The 16,979-nt window shown below is 44.8% G+C and overlaps 1 protein-coding gene across 1 annotated transcript in view; it reads left to right on the forward strand.

The window, feature by feature from the left end:
• Window positions 1-16,979, forward strand: part of LOC141098915 (cysteine repeat modular protein 2-like) — a 408,915-nt gene that overhangs the window by 374,381 nt on the left and 17,555 nt on the right. The window contains exon 13 of the mRNA XM_073586906.1: window positions 16,007-16,212. Coding sequence (XP_073443007.1) covers window positions 16,007-16,212 — 206 coding nt within the window. The remainder of the gene's footprint in view (window positions 1-16,006; window positions 16,213-16,979) is intronic.

Consider the following 16,979-nt stretch of genomic DNA (forward strand, 5'->3'; position numbering starts at 1 on the left):
TGTGATCTATTAGTATACCCAAGTCTTTTTCACATGTGCTGTTGCTTAACCCTATTCCTCCCATTCTGTATATGCTTTTTTCATTTTTATTGCCCAGATGTAGTACTTTGCATTTTTCCCTGTTAAAAACCATTCTGTTAGTTGCTGCACACTGCTCCAGTTTATTTATATCTTTTTGAATCCTCTCTCTCTTCTCTAGTATTAGCTATCCCTCCTAGCTTTATGTCATCAGCAAATTTAATCAGATGGTGAACAATACAGGGCCCATGACAGAGCCCTGTGGTACCCCACTTGAGACATTCTTCCAACTGGTGTGCAGCCATTTACGACCACTCTTTGCGTCCGATCACTAAGCCAGTTATGAATCCACCTAACAGTTGCCTTGTCCATTCCACACTTTGTCAAATGCTTTGCTGAAGTGAAGATATACTATATCTACAGCTTTTCCCTGATCCACCCAATCAGTGATTCTGTCATAGAAGGAAATTAAGTTAGTCTGACATGACTTATTAGTTACAAACCCATGCTGACTCTGTTTAATCACTTCATTCTTATCCAGGTATTGACATACATGTTGTTTAATAATATGTTCAAAGAACTTTCCTGGTATAGAAGTCAGACTCACCGGCCTATAGTTGCCTGGGTCCACCTTCTTCCCCTTTTTGAAGATAGGAACAACATTTGCTCTTCTCCAGTCTTTTGGGACTTCTCCTGTTCTCCAAGAATTTTCAAAGATTATGGAGAGGGGTTCAGAAATTTCTTCTGCTATCTCCTTCAGTACTCTGGGGTGTAATTCATTTGGACCTGGAGACTTGAATTCATTTAGGTTAGCTAAGTGTTTCCTCACTATCTTTCTGTTTCTAGATATCCTGGATTCTTCTATTCCGTTAATAGGACAGTGAACAACAGTTGATGCTACATTTCCTTTCTGAGAGAAAACAGATGCAAAATAGGAATTTAAAACTTCGGCCTTCTCAACATCCTGTCTTACCATTTCATCATTTTCATCCTGTAAAAATCCTATAGCATCTTTGACTTTTCTTTTACTTTTAACATATCCCCAAAATCCTTTATTATTGCTTTTGATGTCTCTTGCAAGCCTCAATTCATTGTCAGCTTTAGTAATCTGATTTGTGCCCTGCAAGTTCTGAAAACAGCATTATATTCTTCTTTAGATATGCCTCCCTTTTTCCATTATATAAACATTTATTTCTTCCTTTTTAGCATGTGCTTAAGTTCTGTGTTCATCCATCCTGGTTTCCTTAAATGCTTCCTATTCTTCCCTCTTTTCGAAATTGTTAACAATTGTGCTTTGAGAATTTCATTTTTCAAGATTTCCCATCCTTCCTGGACATTTTTGTCCTTAAGGATATCCAGTCATTGGATCCCTCCAATTCTCTTTCTGAATCCCTTAAAATCTGCCTTCCTGAAATCTAACCTTGATGTCTGAGTCTTCACATGTCTTCCTTCTCTAGTTATCCAGAATTCTAAAATAGCATGGTCGCTACCTCCTAGGGTCCCAGACACTTTTACCTCCTCAACCATTTCCTTCCTGTTTATAAGGATTAGATCCAAGGTAGCAGATCCCCTTGTTTTCTCTCCTACCTTTTCGAAGATAAAGTTGTCAGCAAGAGAGGATAAGAATTTCCGTGACCTGTTAGTTTTGCCTGAGAGAGATCCCCAACAAATGTCAGGATAGTTGAAATCTCCCATGACAACTATGTCATATTTTTTGGAGAACTTGGCCATTTGATGCATAAAGAGTTCATCCATATCTTCAGCTTGCACAGGCGGCCTGTAGTAAATGCCTACAATGGTGTCCTTTCCATTGTTCTGTCCTTGTATTCTTACCAAACAGTTTCCACAGAACTCCCAGTCTCTGAAGCTTCAATCTCTGTGTAGATATACATGTTTCTAACATACAATGCATCACCTCCTCCTCATTTATCAAGTCTGCTTCTAGCAAATAAGTTGTATCCTTCTAGCTTTGTATTCCAATCATGTGTATTGTCCCACCAAGTTTCAGTGATTCTAATGACATCATATTTCTTTACCTGCATTAGTAATTCCAATTCTCTTTGTTTGTTGCCCATGCTTTGTGCATTAGTATAGAAACATTTTAGTTTGTGATTGGTTTCTCTTTCTCCAATATTTTTATTATTTAGATTCTTTTGTCTTTGTTCTTCCTTTCCACTTCTAATAGCAGAGTTCTCAATAGCATTTGTCAGGTGTGTGGCTTTTTCTTGTCTTTTGCTTCCCTTCCCACATTGTTCTAGTTTAAACTCTCCTGATGAGTGTAGCAAGGCGACTTCCAAATACATATTTTCCAGTCTTCATAAGGTGCACCCCATCTCTAGCAAGTAGTCTATCATATATGTAATTCACTCCATGATCCAGAAATCCAAAACCTTGCTGACGGCACCATCGGCGTAGCCAGTTGTTCACCTGCAGAATCTTATTCCACCTCCTTGTTCCATGGCCATCCACTGGGAGGATGGAAGAGAAGACCACCTGCGCTCCCAGTTCTTTCACTTTCTTACCTAAGTTTTCAAAGTCTCTGCAGATGGTTTCCAGGTCGTTTCTTGCTGTGTCATTTGTCCCCACATGTATTAGCAGGAATGGGTAGTCATCTGTAGGTCTGAAGAGTCCTGATATCCTGTCAGACACATCTTTAATTTTTGCACCTGGAAGACAGCACATTTCTCTTGAGGTAATATCCGGTTTGAAGATAGCGGCCTCTGTTCCTCTAAACAGGGAATCCTCCATGACCACTACTCTCCGTTTCTTCCTCACAACAATTTTCTTTCTCCATCCAGGAGGTTTCTGAAGGTGTACAAGAGTCTGCTGCATCCTGCTATTGCATTGGTAATCTGACCTGGTGTTTGTAAGTCTGTATCTTTTTCCTGTGATGCTTTTTCTTGAATATGTAGCTGTCTCTTTTTAAAGGGACCAAACATAATTGGACAATTATCTCAAAAGCTCTTTAATGGGTTGTATGGGCTATTCCCTCATAATCCATCATCAATTAAGCAGCTAAAAGGTCTGGAGCTGATTTCAGATGTTTCAAGTATTTGCATTTGGAAACTTTGCTGTGAACCCATAACATGCAGTCAAAGGAGCGCTCAATGTAAGAGAAACAAACCATCATTAGGAGAGTGCATTGGTGAGCTTGGGAACTCAAAAAAGCCTGGAAGTCGACAGAAGACAACAGTGGTGGATGATCACAGAATCCTTTACATGGTAAAATAGAAAGGCCATATTAGACTTCACCAAAAAACATCAAAAGAAGCCAGCCAAATTCTGGAAAAACATTATTTTGACAGATGAAACTAAAATGAACCTGTACCAAAATGATGGGAAAAAGAAAACATGGAGATGGCTTGGAACGGCTCATGATCCAAAGCATATCACATCATCTGTAAAACATGGTGGAGACAACGTTATGTCACGGGCATGCATGGTTTCCAATGGCACTGGGTCACTAGAGTTTATTGATGATGTGACTGAAGACAGAAGCAGCGGCATTAATTCTGAAGTATACAGGGTGATATTTTCTGTTGAGATTCAACCAAATGAAGCAAGGTTGATTGGATGGTGCTTCACAATACAGATAGACAATGACTCAAAACATACTGCGAAATCAACCCAGGAGTTTAAGACAAAGAATTGAAATATTCTGCAAAAGCCGACTCACTCACCAGATCTCAACCCCATTGAGCATGCATTTCACAGGCAAAACTTAAGGCAGAAAGACCCACAAACAAGCAACAATTGAAGTCAGCTGCAGTAAAGGCCTGGTGAAGCATCACAAAGCACGAAACACAGCATTTAGGCCGATTTCACATTTGCGTCTTTGTGCGCAGCGTTTCAGCCGCATAGATCCGCATGCATCACGTGTACCTATCTTTAACATGGTGTACGCAGTGGCATGCGTAGTTTTTTGATGTGCGGTGGGGTCCGGTGAACACAACATGTTGCATCTTTGAAAGCGGCAAAATCCGTCAAATATGCACAGTCATGCACATGCGGATGAGTGTGTAAAAAAAATGCATTACTTTCTATGGGAGTGCATGTGCACGCAAGGACAAGCGTACACATGCGTTTGATACGCATGCGTTCTTCAAAATGTAAATAGAACTCCCATGAGACACGCCCATTTTTGTCTGCTGTCATATCGAACACATGCTCATAAACAATGCAAACGCATGCAAAAATGTATACAAACGCATGAAAATGCAGCGTTTTTTGTGTCACGCATAAGATGATGCGGATTAAAAACGCTGTGCAAACATGTGTTTGCATGCGTTTTTGCTTGCGTTTGCGGATGCGGATGATATGCTGCGGACTCAAACGCTAATGTGAACCTAGCCTTAGTGATGTCCATGGCTTCCAGAAATTCAGGCGGTCATTGCCTGCAAAGGATTCCATACAAAGTATGAAAATGAACATTTTATTTGTTTATTTATTTGATAAAGGTTATTTGTCTGAATACTTTTGAGCCCCCGAAATGAGGAGGCTTTGTGGAAAAAAATGGTTGCAATTCCTAAATGTTTCACAGAATATTTTTGTTCAACCCCATTTGTTAAACCTGAAAGTCTACACTTCAATTGCATCTCAGTTGTTTAATTTTAAATTACGAAGATTCAGTCACTATCCATATATTTCTGGACCTAACCGTATATACTGTAATACCACAATACCATTGTATTGTAGTATATCATATAACTGACATTCTCATATGAAGACCAGCTAGTGTGGCCTGCAGCAGACACCAAACTCTCATGGTAATCCATTGGCACACCATGCATGGGAATGATGGCAATGGGAACCAGTGCCCTTCATACACCCTGATGAGCCATAACAACATTGTCACTCCAGATCTACTAATTAGAAAGGATACTGAAACAATGCCAGCAGGTAGGAGGAGGTTTTCAGGGGTCTAGTCAGGCTGCCATGGTCTACTGATGTGGTCACTGGATCAGGGTCTTGTAAATCTTTAACAAAGATATTGCTCATAGTATTAGAACAATAAGGGGATAACAATCACATTGTTTTGTCATATTAAAGAATTAATACAATTTGTTAATTAAGACATCTGCAGTATTATTTTGCTCTTGCTTGATGTAAAAGGTTCCTGTTGTTTTGTGTATACATCTTCTATGGAGATCTACTGTATGTGCTTCAATCCATGATGTCAGAGCACAAAATTAATGGAAAACTTAATGAAGTTATTAGAGCTAATGTACAAAGCAGTGGCACAGTACCCATTTGTACTAGGCATTTGCGTATTCAAGGCAAAAATTCCATTATGCTCCCTCTCTTCTTATGGCGAGTGTCATGATCCAGTCCGGGGTTTGTTTCTGATTATTCTCTCCCCAGGATGGTCATGTGGGGGTTAATCTTCCCTGCCTCGTTTTTGTATCTGTCTGGCTATTTCAGTCCGCTGGTACCTGCAAGCACAGTCAGTTATAGTTCCAGTCTCTGGCTTGAGCAGCTGATCCTGTTATACCCTGATTTGTCCTCTGCCCATTTACCTAGGTCCTGTTCCTGTTTTCCCATGTGACTTCGCTTGTTGTAGTACTCGCTCTCTATGTTGTGACCTCTTGGTATTTGACTCGGCTTGTCCTCGGATCTGTGTTACTCTCTGCCGTCTCTGGCTTTCCTGCTCCCAACCGGCTGTGACTTCTTTGGCTTGTTTCTGACCTCGTGTATTGCTGTGACCTCTGGTACTTCATTCCCTCTGTTGCTGACCCAACTCTTCTGACTACTCTTCCGCCACCTAGTGGCTCCTGCCTGCTGTTTTGTGGTTTCACTGTGAGTATACCTGTTTTTCCTTCACCCACACCCCCTGGTGGAGGTTGTGTGCTACTATGCTGCAGCAGGCATTACAGCGAGCTTTAGGATGTTTCTTTTTACTTTGGCAAGACAGTTGATGGCGATCACTGAATTCATTATAATCACAATGCACTTGCAGAGTACACGTTCATCTATAAAAAAAAATATATTTTAAATTAAAATTGTGCCCCCTCCACCTGTACAGTATACATTATGTTGTGGCCCATCCCTATTTCAGAGAACAACAAAATTTAGATTAAAAACTCCACCTTAAAAAGACTACAGTCCTCCTCCCATAGCTCATACCATCATAGTCTATTCCAACTACTTACACACACAGAGACACATGGGGGAAAATGTTGGCGTAGAATTGAATGGAAATTGAGATTGAAGATGCAGAAGAGGCTGAAAAGCATCCTTATTTAAAGGGGTTGTCTAATCTTTTTTCTCGAAAGCTCACCACTCCCCTGCCTCCCTTCCAGCTTACAAAGGGCTGTTGTACTCCTGAAGAGCGACTGTTCAGACCAACAGCAAAGTTGTTCCATTGGTCTGCTGCAGAGACAACTTTTCCTCTGCAGTTTCAGAGGAGCGCAGGGACATTGAAGCTGGTAGGATCCAGCAATCCAGTTAACTTCAGAGCTGAGTTTGCTTGCTCCTTGCCTAAAAAGCCGTCCAATGACGCATGTGGATGTTTGACCACAGTTGTAGATGGTAACATGGGTGATGAGTAGCACATTATAAAATAAAAAATCTCTCTCTTCTTAAGAATGGAGACGATTTTTAGTAAGGTAAAGTGCAAAGTTGCTTGTTCTTACGATCACTTTGCAATTTTACCCATTTAAGAATTTGTACACAGTTTACTATTGCCCCCTATATTGTATCTCAAGTCTGGTAAATATTCATGCCGTGGACGGTAAAGTGTTAAAATGTAAAAAGATTTGCCATGCCACAGTCTTGCTACTTTCTGAAATATATGTAAATTCCCCTGGAGTAAGAGAAGAAAAAAAAGGAAAATGAAGAAACGTCAAATCGTTTGGGAAAAGCCATAAAGTTTTCAGCGCCTCATTTATGGCACGCAGTATATTTCAAATAATACATAGAGAATATGAGACCTTGCATGAGTCCAGCTCATTACTACTTCCTCCCCAAAATGATCTCATTAGAACATGCATAAAGCTATCAGACTGTAATAAAATAATGGCATATAAATGCCTTCTGCACTTCAGATTCCTTAGCACAGGTGTCTGTTACATAGTAACCTAGCTCAGATAGAGCATTCTTGGGAATTTGTAAAATGAAATATAAATTCAATTTGAGGTTCTAGTTTAGCTAGAGCATATGTTTGTTCCTTGTATTTTTTTTTTAATAGGCTAAATATGTGTGAATTACTTAGATCCTGTACACTTTAATTTTCAGATATTATAAAAATTTTAGTTTATTATAGCACTACCTGCAAAAAAACTATGCAGAATGAGATTGTATACTTCAGAATTAGATACTTTGAACTTTAGACCTACGAGACAATACTGCCTTAGAGAAACATTCAATCAGAATCGAAGACTGATGATTCATACTGCAAAATGTTGGTATAATGGTGGCTGAAGATGCTGGCTATCCACAAAATTACCCGTTTACTTGCCACTTACTAACGTTTGTCTCCCAAATGGTAGGCACAATGTAAATGTGATATGGCAACTGTCGGTAATGTTCTCCAGATGGACTGGAGATAAAAAAATAATAAGTACCCACTAATGTTATGCATAGCAGTGGCTTGGAAAGCTTATTATTCCTGACCAGCAATTGAGAGAATATCAAGCGCATCAGGTTGAATGCAAAAGGTTTATTAAAAAATGGTAGATAATAAAAAGAGCCAATTGCTCTTCTTGTCTATTTGAAATGGGTGTACAGAAACTATACAGATTCTGCTTTGGAACGTCAAGTCAAAGAGAAAAATGGTCAGATACCCGGCTAATGAAAACTCATGTCACAATAGTGACCTAATAGGCAACCAAATTACAGGGGCAAGCTTTAAAAAACAAGGGCAGTCAGTAAAGTGTCTCAGTCATGAGAACTTGTTTATAGTTGACCTTGCTCTATTGCTATGTAAAATGCTCATAAAAGATTACAACCTCCCACAGCCAAGACCAAAGGGGGCAGTTGTACTTGGCACCCTGGTGAATGGAGAACCCTAAGGGCTCATACTCACATGCGAGAAACTCGAACGAGTCTTACGTGTCAATACCCGGCACTCGGATTGGAGCATTCAGCTGCATAGAAATACATGCTGTCACGGCACCAGCCCCTGCTCCTGCTTACCTCTCTGCGCGCTCTGCCCGGCGCGCTCCTGCTCCTGCCTCTGGCGTCGGGTACGAGCACACAGCGCGCGGCCTCCTGGGTAATGTGACGCGCTAGCCCCGCCCCCAACATGGCGGCGCCCACCGCTACATATGCCCGGCGCCTGCTCAGGTAAGACGCCTGATTATCTTATGCGGTGACTCTGTCTGCTGCGGTGCTCACTGTGTCCTCAGGCCCCCTCTTGTCCTCTGTCTGTGCTGTGTTTAGTGCCTTGGTTCTCCCTAGTCCGCTGCCTGCTTGATCTCGGTCTGCCTCTCCTATACTCTGCCCTCCCAGTCTCCCCAGGGCTTTCCCTCCTCTGTCCTGCCTCCTGCTCTCCCCTCTCCTTCTCGGTTATCTGCCGTCCTACACTTTATACATCATTTTTCTTCTTTGCCATTACAGCCTCCAGTCCTGTGCTCCTCTGGCTCTCCGGTCCTGTACCCCACTGTGTCTCTGCCTTGCCCGGTGCTCTGCTTATCATCCACGTCTGTGCCTTCTTTCTATTGCCTCAGTCGTCCCTTTGGTTTCGGCTGTTGCGGCTCTATCCCCTGGAGGTCTGTCCCTAACACTCCCTGTATAGGGGGTGGTCCTCACCTGGGCACTCGCCTCCGGGGGCTCTGGAGTCGTGACCCAGAGGGTCCACTTTCAGGTGCATCCTTATTTTTCCTCAACACCGTAACAGCATAATCAGGCCATGGACCCCGCTGGAGCCACGGCCGCTCAGAAGGAGTTCGTTTTCCTTTGGGAGAATCAGACGCGCATGATGTCCTTCATGAAAACTATGGACACACGTCTTTCCGCCCTCCAGTCCTCTGACCCTGGAAATGCCGCCCAGTTGGCTGGCTTGCAACAGGAATTGGCACAGCAGCGAGACACCCAGTCGCATATTCTCAGCTACATGGCTTCGGTGGACGGTCGGTTGTTCGCTTTGCACTAGGTCGCATCTGCTCCCCCAGCCGCGGGTTCCCATTCTCCTCCGCAGTTAGCCAAACCACCCCGATATAGCGGAGACGCCAAGTTATGCCGGGGTTTTTTAAATCAGTGCTGTCTTCATTTTGAATTGCTGCCCCAGCAGTACCCCACTGACCGAGCCAAAGTGGCCTTCATCATTTCTCATCTTGAGGGGGACGCTTTGGCTTGGGTCAATCCGCTCTGGGAACTTGATGACCCAGTAGTTACTCAGCTTTCCGTTTTTCTGGATACGTTCCGTTGAGTTTTTGACGAACCGGGCCGTTTAGCCTCCACCACTGAGGCTTTATTTAACCTATGTCAAGGTTCTTTAACTATGGGCCAGTATGCTATCCAGTTTAGGACTCTTTCCTCAGACTTAGGTTGGAATAATGAGGCCTTGGTGGGCACTTTCTGGCTAGGCCTCTCAAGTCGTATAAAGGATGAGCTCACTGGTCGTGACACCCCAACAGCTCTCGAGGATTTGATCTCTTTTGCTACGCGAATTGACCTCCGCTTTCAAGAGCGTGCTAGGGTCTCTCGTCCATTTTCTTCTGTCCGCAGGCCACCCAGTCCTCGACCTAGGAGTCTCCCTTCACCTCCGACACCCGAACCTATGCAGGTGGATTGCCTTAAGCTCTCTGACCAGCGTCGTAGGGAGAGGAGTTTCCACGGTCAGTGTTTCTACTGTGGTAGAGGTGCCCATCTCTTCCGAACTTGTCCGGAACGTCCAGAAAACTTCTCCGCCTAGGCCAGGTAAGAGAGGCCTCCCTAGGTGTATATGATGCCTCTCTCCCTCTCACTTTGTCTGTCCTCTTGCATGTTGGTGGAAAGCGGGCTTCTCTGGTGGCCTATGTGGACTCGGGTGCCGCCGGGAATTTTATTAGGCTAGAGGAGGTTAATAACCTTTCTGTTCCCGTGAGGGCCATGCAAAAACCGCAAGTTCTCACCTCCGTAGATGGTCGACCCATGCTAGAGACTGTTACTTTAGCTACTCATGAAGTGGAGTTGCAGGTAGGGGCGCTGCACAAGGAGAAGATTACGTTTTACGTCTTAGCAGGCATTTCTCATCATATCCTGCTTGGTCTTCCTTGGCTGCAGCTCCACGAGCCCACCTTAGATTGGCATAATCTCAACGTCTTGCGCTGGGGGAGTCTTGTCAATCTCGGTGTCTGCTGTTGGTCCGTCCCGTAGGTGACCCTCGTCCTTCCCTTGTTCCCCATGGATTGCCATCGGTGTACCATGATTTTTTGGATGTTTTTGACAAGAAAGAGGCTGAGACTCTTCCTCCGCACCGTCCCTATGACTGCCCCATCGAGGTCGTTCCTGGTACCATTCCGCCTCGTGGTACGATTTATCCTCTCTCTCCGGCAGAGACCCAAGCCATGTCTGAATACATCCAGGACAACTTGGCCAGGGGCTTCATTCGGAAGTCTTCGTCCCCTGCAGGAGCAGGCTTCTTTTTCGTAAAAAGAAAGATGGGTCCCTGTGCCCGTGCATCGATTATCGTGGCTTGAATCGTATCACGGTGAAGAATAAATATCAACTGCCACTCATCTCTGAACTTTTTGATCGCTTGCAGGGGGCGCGTGTATTCACCAAGCTTGATCTTCGAAGGGCCTATAACCTGGTTCGCATACGCTCCGGGGACGAGTGGAAGACTGCGTTTAACATGCGTGATGGACACTACAAGTATTTGGTTATGCCCTTTGGGCTTTGCAACGCACCTGCAGTATTCCAAGAACTCGTTAATGATGTCTTTTGAGATCTCCTCTACTCCTGTGTCGTAGTCTACCTAGACGACATCTTGGTCTTCTCTCCTGATCTGGTCACACATCGCCGAGACGTCCGCCAAGTTTTTCTACAGCTCAGTACGAACCATCTCTTTGCCAATTTGGAGAAATGCCTCTTTGAGCAAACTTCATTGCCTTTTCTTGGTTTCATCGTTTCGAACTCGGGACTAGAGATGGATCCTGAGAAAGTCTCGGCAGTTCTCAATTGGCCACGTCCCTCCGGAGTCAAGGCAATTCAGCGGTTTTTGGGTTTTGCCAATTATTATAGGCAATTTATCCCTCATTTCTCTTCTTTGTCTAAACCCATCTCAGCTCTTGTCCACAAAGGGGCCGATCCCAATCATTGGCCCTTTGAAGCAGAAGCTGCCTTCGCGGCCCTGAAGCAAGAATTCGCTAAGTCTCCGGTACTTCATCGCCCGGATGCCAGCCGGCCATTCATCCTCGAGGTGGACTCATCCTCGGTGGGAGCTGGAGCAGTTCTCCTGCAGAAATCCTCCTCGGGCCGCACTCTTACCTGTGGATTCTTTTCTAAGGCTTTCTCCGCTCCCGAACGTAACTATGCGGTTGGAGATAGAGAACTCTTGGCCATAAAGATGGCTCTTGAGGAATGGCGCCATCTTCTCAAGGGTGCTCTCCATCCGTTCATCATTTTTACGGATCACAAGAATTTGGCCTATCTTCAGTCCGCCCAGAGGCTCAACCCTCGACAAGTCAGATGGTCACTGTTTTTCGAAAGATTTGACTTTGAACTCCACTTCTGACCCGGGGAGAAGAACATTAAGGCGGATGCTCTTTCACGGTCCTTCCTGTCTGTTGACAAGGAGGAGGGTCCTAACCATCTCATTGACCCTGCCAAGATCCTTACCTTAGTCAAACAGCTGAAAGAAAAAAAGCGCAATAGGGTCTTACCCGAGTAGAGATTGATATAAAATCAAATCATTATACTCACCTTATGCAGGGGAGATTCAGACATATAGGAACAGAAAGTCAGGCTGCTGCACATCCAAAGGGCCACTCCGTGACCACGAATCATCAAATTGCAAAGGAGAAAGTTTATGGGTTAAACGTGCGCTGCTTGACAGATCACTCCTTCCAGTTTATGTTAGTTGTACTTTTATTTTCCAACGCGTTTTAAATTGTCAGTCTAAAATCCGGTGGTTATTGCAAATCTTAGAACATCTTCAGCAGGACAGTGGAGTGTAAGGACGATGGCCGCTTTGCACAATTGCGCTTCTACGGGTCATGCTTCATGATGAAGCAGTGCACCTTTGTAATGTTATAGGGGTAGTAGACCATTATTAAATAGGTGTAAACACCTATTTAATAATGGTCTACAACATTACAAAGGTGCATTGCTTCATCATGAAGCATGACCCGTAGAAGCGCAATTGTGCAAAGCGGCCATCGTCCTTACACTCCACTGTCCTGCTGAAGATGTTTTAAGATTTGCAATAACCACCGGATTTTAGACTGACAATTTAAAACGCGTTGGGAAATAAAAGTACAATTAACATAAACTGGAAGGAGTGATCTGTCAAGCAGCGCACGTTTAATCCATAAACTTTCTCCTTTGCAATTTGAAGATCCTTACCTTGGCTCCCGTAAGCCTGGTCTCCCCACCATATGGTAAGGCCTTTGTTCGGAGTGGAGATAGATTAAAAGTTCTATGCTGGAGTCACTCTTCAAGATTCTCTGGACATGCCAGAATTAACAAGACTCTCGCTTGTTTCCCGCCATTACGTGTGGCCTTCGCTTCGCAAGGATGTCCAAGACTTCATTGTCTCCTGTCCTTCTTGCGCCCGGAACAAAGTTCCCTGGCATGCTCCTGCGGGACTCCTGCATCCGTTACCAGTACCTGCAAACCCATGGACTCATATTGCCATGGATTTCGTCACTGACTTGCCTCCTTCGTCTAGATGTACTGTGATATTGGTGGTCGTTGATCGATTTTCCAAAATGGCCCCCTTCATCGCTCTGCCTGGTCTACCTACCGCTCCCGAGTTGGCAAAGATCTTTTTGCTTCACATTTTTCGCCTTCATGGTTTTCCTCAACATATTGTCTCGGATCGAGAAGTCCAGTTTACCTCCCGTTTTTGGCGAGCTCTCTGCGGATTACTGAAGATAACATTGGATTTCTCCTCAGCCTATCACCCTCAGTCGAATGGTCAAGTCGAGTGAGTCAACCAAGCCTTAACATCTTACCTTTGACATTTTTCCAATGCTCATCAAGACGTCTGGGTCTCTCTCCTTACTTGGGCGGAATTCGCCTACAACAATCATCCTAGTGAAGCCTCCTCCAAATCTCCCTTTTTGTGGTTTTTGGTCAACACCCCGGCATTCCTCTTCCCATGTCTCCCACCTCGGATGTGCCGGCAGCAGATTCCTTGTCCGTAGACTTCTCTCAGATTTGGAGGGAAACCAAAGTGGCTCTTGAAAGTGCCAGCCTCAGAATGAAATGGTATGCCGACAGGAGACGGCTAGACATTTCCCCGTATCGCCCTGGGGATAAGGTTTGGTTAGCTTCCCGATATATCAGGTTGAAAATCCCCTCCTACTAGTTAGGTCCACGTTACATTGGTCCCTTTGAGGTCTTAAGCCGGATCAACAATGTGGCCTACAAGTTGAGATTACCTGCCTCACTAAAGATTCCCAACACCTTCCATGTGTCTCTCCTTAAACCAGCTGTGTTTAACCACTTTTATTCTGCACCTTCTCAAACCTCCCAACCATGTAGCTCGGATAACACCTTTGAGGTGCGGGATATTTTGGCTAGGAAGACTGTTAAAGGAAAAACTCTGTTTTTGGTTGATTGGAAGAGCTTTGGTCCCGAGGAGAGATCATGGGAACCCCAGTAGAATATTGATGCTCCCCGCATCATGAGACGGTTCCTCTCCAACATTAGGAGGAAGGGGCGTAAAGAGGGGGGTACTGTCACGGCACCAGCCCCTGCTCCTGCTTACCTCTCTGCACACTCTGCCCGGCGCGCTCCTGCTTCTCGGTGCATCCCCGCGCCCGGCCTCCGGCTCCCTCGGTGTCGGGTACGAGCACACAGCGCGGCCTCCTGGGTAATGTGATGCGCTAGCCCCACCCCCAACATGGCGGCGCCCACCGCTACATATGCCCGGCGCCTGCTCAGGTAAGACGCCTGATTATCTTATACGGTGACGCTGTCTGCTGCGGTGCTCAATGTGTCCTCAGGCCCCCTCTCGTCCTCTGTCTGTGCTGTGTTTAGTGCCTTGGTTCTCCCTAGTCCGCTGCCTGCTTGATCTCGGTCTGCCTCTCCTGTACTCTGCCCTCCCAGTCTCCCCAGGGCTTTCCCTCCTCTGTCCTGCCTCCTGCTCTCCCCTTTCCTTCTCGGTTATCTGCCGTCCTATGCTTTATACATCATTTGTCTTCTTTGACATTACAGCCTCCAGTCCTGTGCTCCTCTGGCTCTCCGGTCCTGTACCCCACTGTGTCTCTGCCTTGCCCGGTGCTCTGCTTATCATCCACGTCTGTGCCTTCTTTCTATTGCCTCAGTCGTCCCTTTGGTTCCGGCTGTTGCGGCTCTATCCCCTGGAGACCTGTCCCTAACACTACCTTTAGAGGCGGTGGTCCTAACCTGGGCACTCGCCTCCGGGGGCTCTGGAGTCGTGACCCAGAGGGTCCACTTTCAGGTGCATCTTTATTTTTCCTCAACACCGTAACACATGCAGCTGAACATTCCGTTCCGAGTGCCGGCGGCAGTGCCGGATATTGACGTGCAAGACTCGTCCGAGTTTCTCGCATGTGAGTATGAGCCCTAATAATGAGGCGAACCCTAATTATCTGCTGGTCACAGTCAATAAGCATCTCTGGAAATGTTCTCAGCAATGTTGCCAGCTTGAACAACAAACATGCAGTGCTTATAATTCAATTATCTTGTTAAGACCTTGCTTACCCAAGCGTGTAACACAGCCGAGTGCTATCCGATGTTTTATGTGCTAGCACTTGCCCCAATGTTATACTGTGGGGCAGTACACATCAGCAATTTTCTCATGCTGATTCATCTATGGGTGTGAGTGGACTGTACTTAGATGTCATCCCAGTGCAGTCTGATATAAACCGAGACAGGCAATGGAGGGGATGGAGAAATTACTTTGTGTCTCCTCTGAACCTGTTCTGCGATGTTCTCATGCGAGACGATTGGTGTACATTGCACTCACGCTCTTGCATCGGATGTTATACGCTCATCTGTCTCCAGCCTGAATGTCCTTTTCAGCTAGATGCCAGGATCACTATATATTAATTTCAGCTCTGGTTATGGCTCAGAAACAAAAAAATTGTACTCACTTAATCCAGAGTCTCCAACATGCCCACCAGCTGGGCCCCCTCATAACCATCCAAGCACAGATGGAGTGGTGCTGACATTGTGCCTTCCTGTACCACCCTGTAAAATGTATCTATGTGTTTTGAGTATTTTTAGCTATATCTATGGAATGTGTTTTTAGTATTTTTAGAGCGGTGCTTACTCAACTTATAATGAACTGTGTAATGCTGAAAAGAAGCAGTGGGACACATGGAAGGTGTCAAAAGTTGCTGATTTACTGTTCTTGTGTGTCCCTAATTTGTACTTTATGTACAAAATGAGCTGTAAGGATAATCCCTGTAACACCTTGGTACCCCTAACTGCTCTGCATACTAAAGCTGGCTTTACTTGGGCTTTCAATGGATATTTTCCATTAACTTTACACATCAAACACATTTTTCATGCACAATCCCTTTAACCCCTTCACGACATGCGCCGTACATGTACTGCACAAGTTGTAGCTCTCCCTTTGATGTCGGCTAAGGCGCTGAGCCCACATCTTTCCCGGCACGTCTACTATTTTGAACAGCTGACATGTGCCCCTAACAGCCACGAGTGGAATTGCGATCTTGAATGAATGGGATGTGAAACTCAGAAATGCAAAAACAAAAAAGGACTGCAGAGTGAAAGGGTTAATTACCATTACTACTAAAGAAAATACAGCACTTAAATTTATTCTTATGAGAGCAACTTATGGTTGTTATATGTCTAAAATATAGCATTTTTCTAAAACTTAATTTTAAACTGTATCTTTTTTTGTCCACAGATATTATAAAAGAAATAACCAATGTGATAAATGTGACTCTCGCTGCCAGCTCTGTGATGGTCCTGGCTTGGATTCCTGTCTAGAATGTCCTCCAGGCACTTTCCAGGTGGAAGGTACCAGTCACTGTGTTAGCGAGTGCCCTGAGAGATTTTACATACATGGGAACAAGTGCAGGAAGTGTCACCCAAGCTGTAGAACCTGTAATGGTAAGACTCTGCTGTAGCCACAACGTTATGTCTGAGATGTTTGCTCACATGTAAAGAAAGGTCATTTATCTACATCTCTGGTTTGGGAACTTGGTATTAGGGAACTCTAGATTACAAGAACTATTCCCCAAGTTTTCCAGAGGTCATGATTTCTTTAGTAAAATAATGCAAGGGGGACATCAACCCCACAAATAAGAGCCAGACAAAGCACCGGAATTGGCGCATCTAATAAATGCTATTTTTAGGCTGGGGGGGCCAATATTCATGGCCCCTTACCAGCCTGAGAATACCAGCAGCCAGTTGTCTGCTTTAGCTTGGCTGGTTGACTTGATAACCAGCCTTGCTGAACCTGATAGCTGATGGTTGCAGCCCCCAGCTGTGAGTTTTGCCTGGCTGGTCATCAAAAATACAGGGAACCCACAACGTTTTTTTTAAATTATTTATTTACAGCGCAGGAGCCATCTGATGAATACTCAAATCAGCTGCTCCTGCTCTCACTTATTAGCGGAAGCAGGTGTTGGCTGATGGGAGCAGTAGTCCCATCAGCTGACATCAATGACCAGAGGTAAACTTTATACCTCTGATCATAGCTGCGAGCAGTGATGATTTTACCACCGATCTGAAGCAGTGTTTGCAGCACTGTCATGCACATGTATATACAGCATATACAGGACAGGAGAAGTGGTACTGTGTAGTGTATATATACAGGACAAGACGAGGGGTACTGTGTAGTATCTGTGTCACACCTTTGTCAGCGCATGCAACGA

This window comes from Dendrobates tinctorius, unplaced genomic scaffold (assembly GCF_039654945.1).
Source record: "Dendrobates tinctorius isolate UK_male_01 unplaced genomic scaffold, ASM3965494v1 ptg000097l, whole genome shotgun sequence".
In the NCBI taxonomy this organism is placed as follows: Eukaryota; Metazoa; Chordata; class Amphibia; order Anura; family Dendrobatidae; genus Dendrobates; species Dendrobates tinctorius.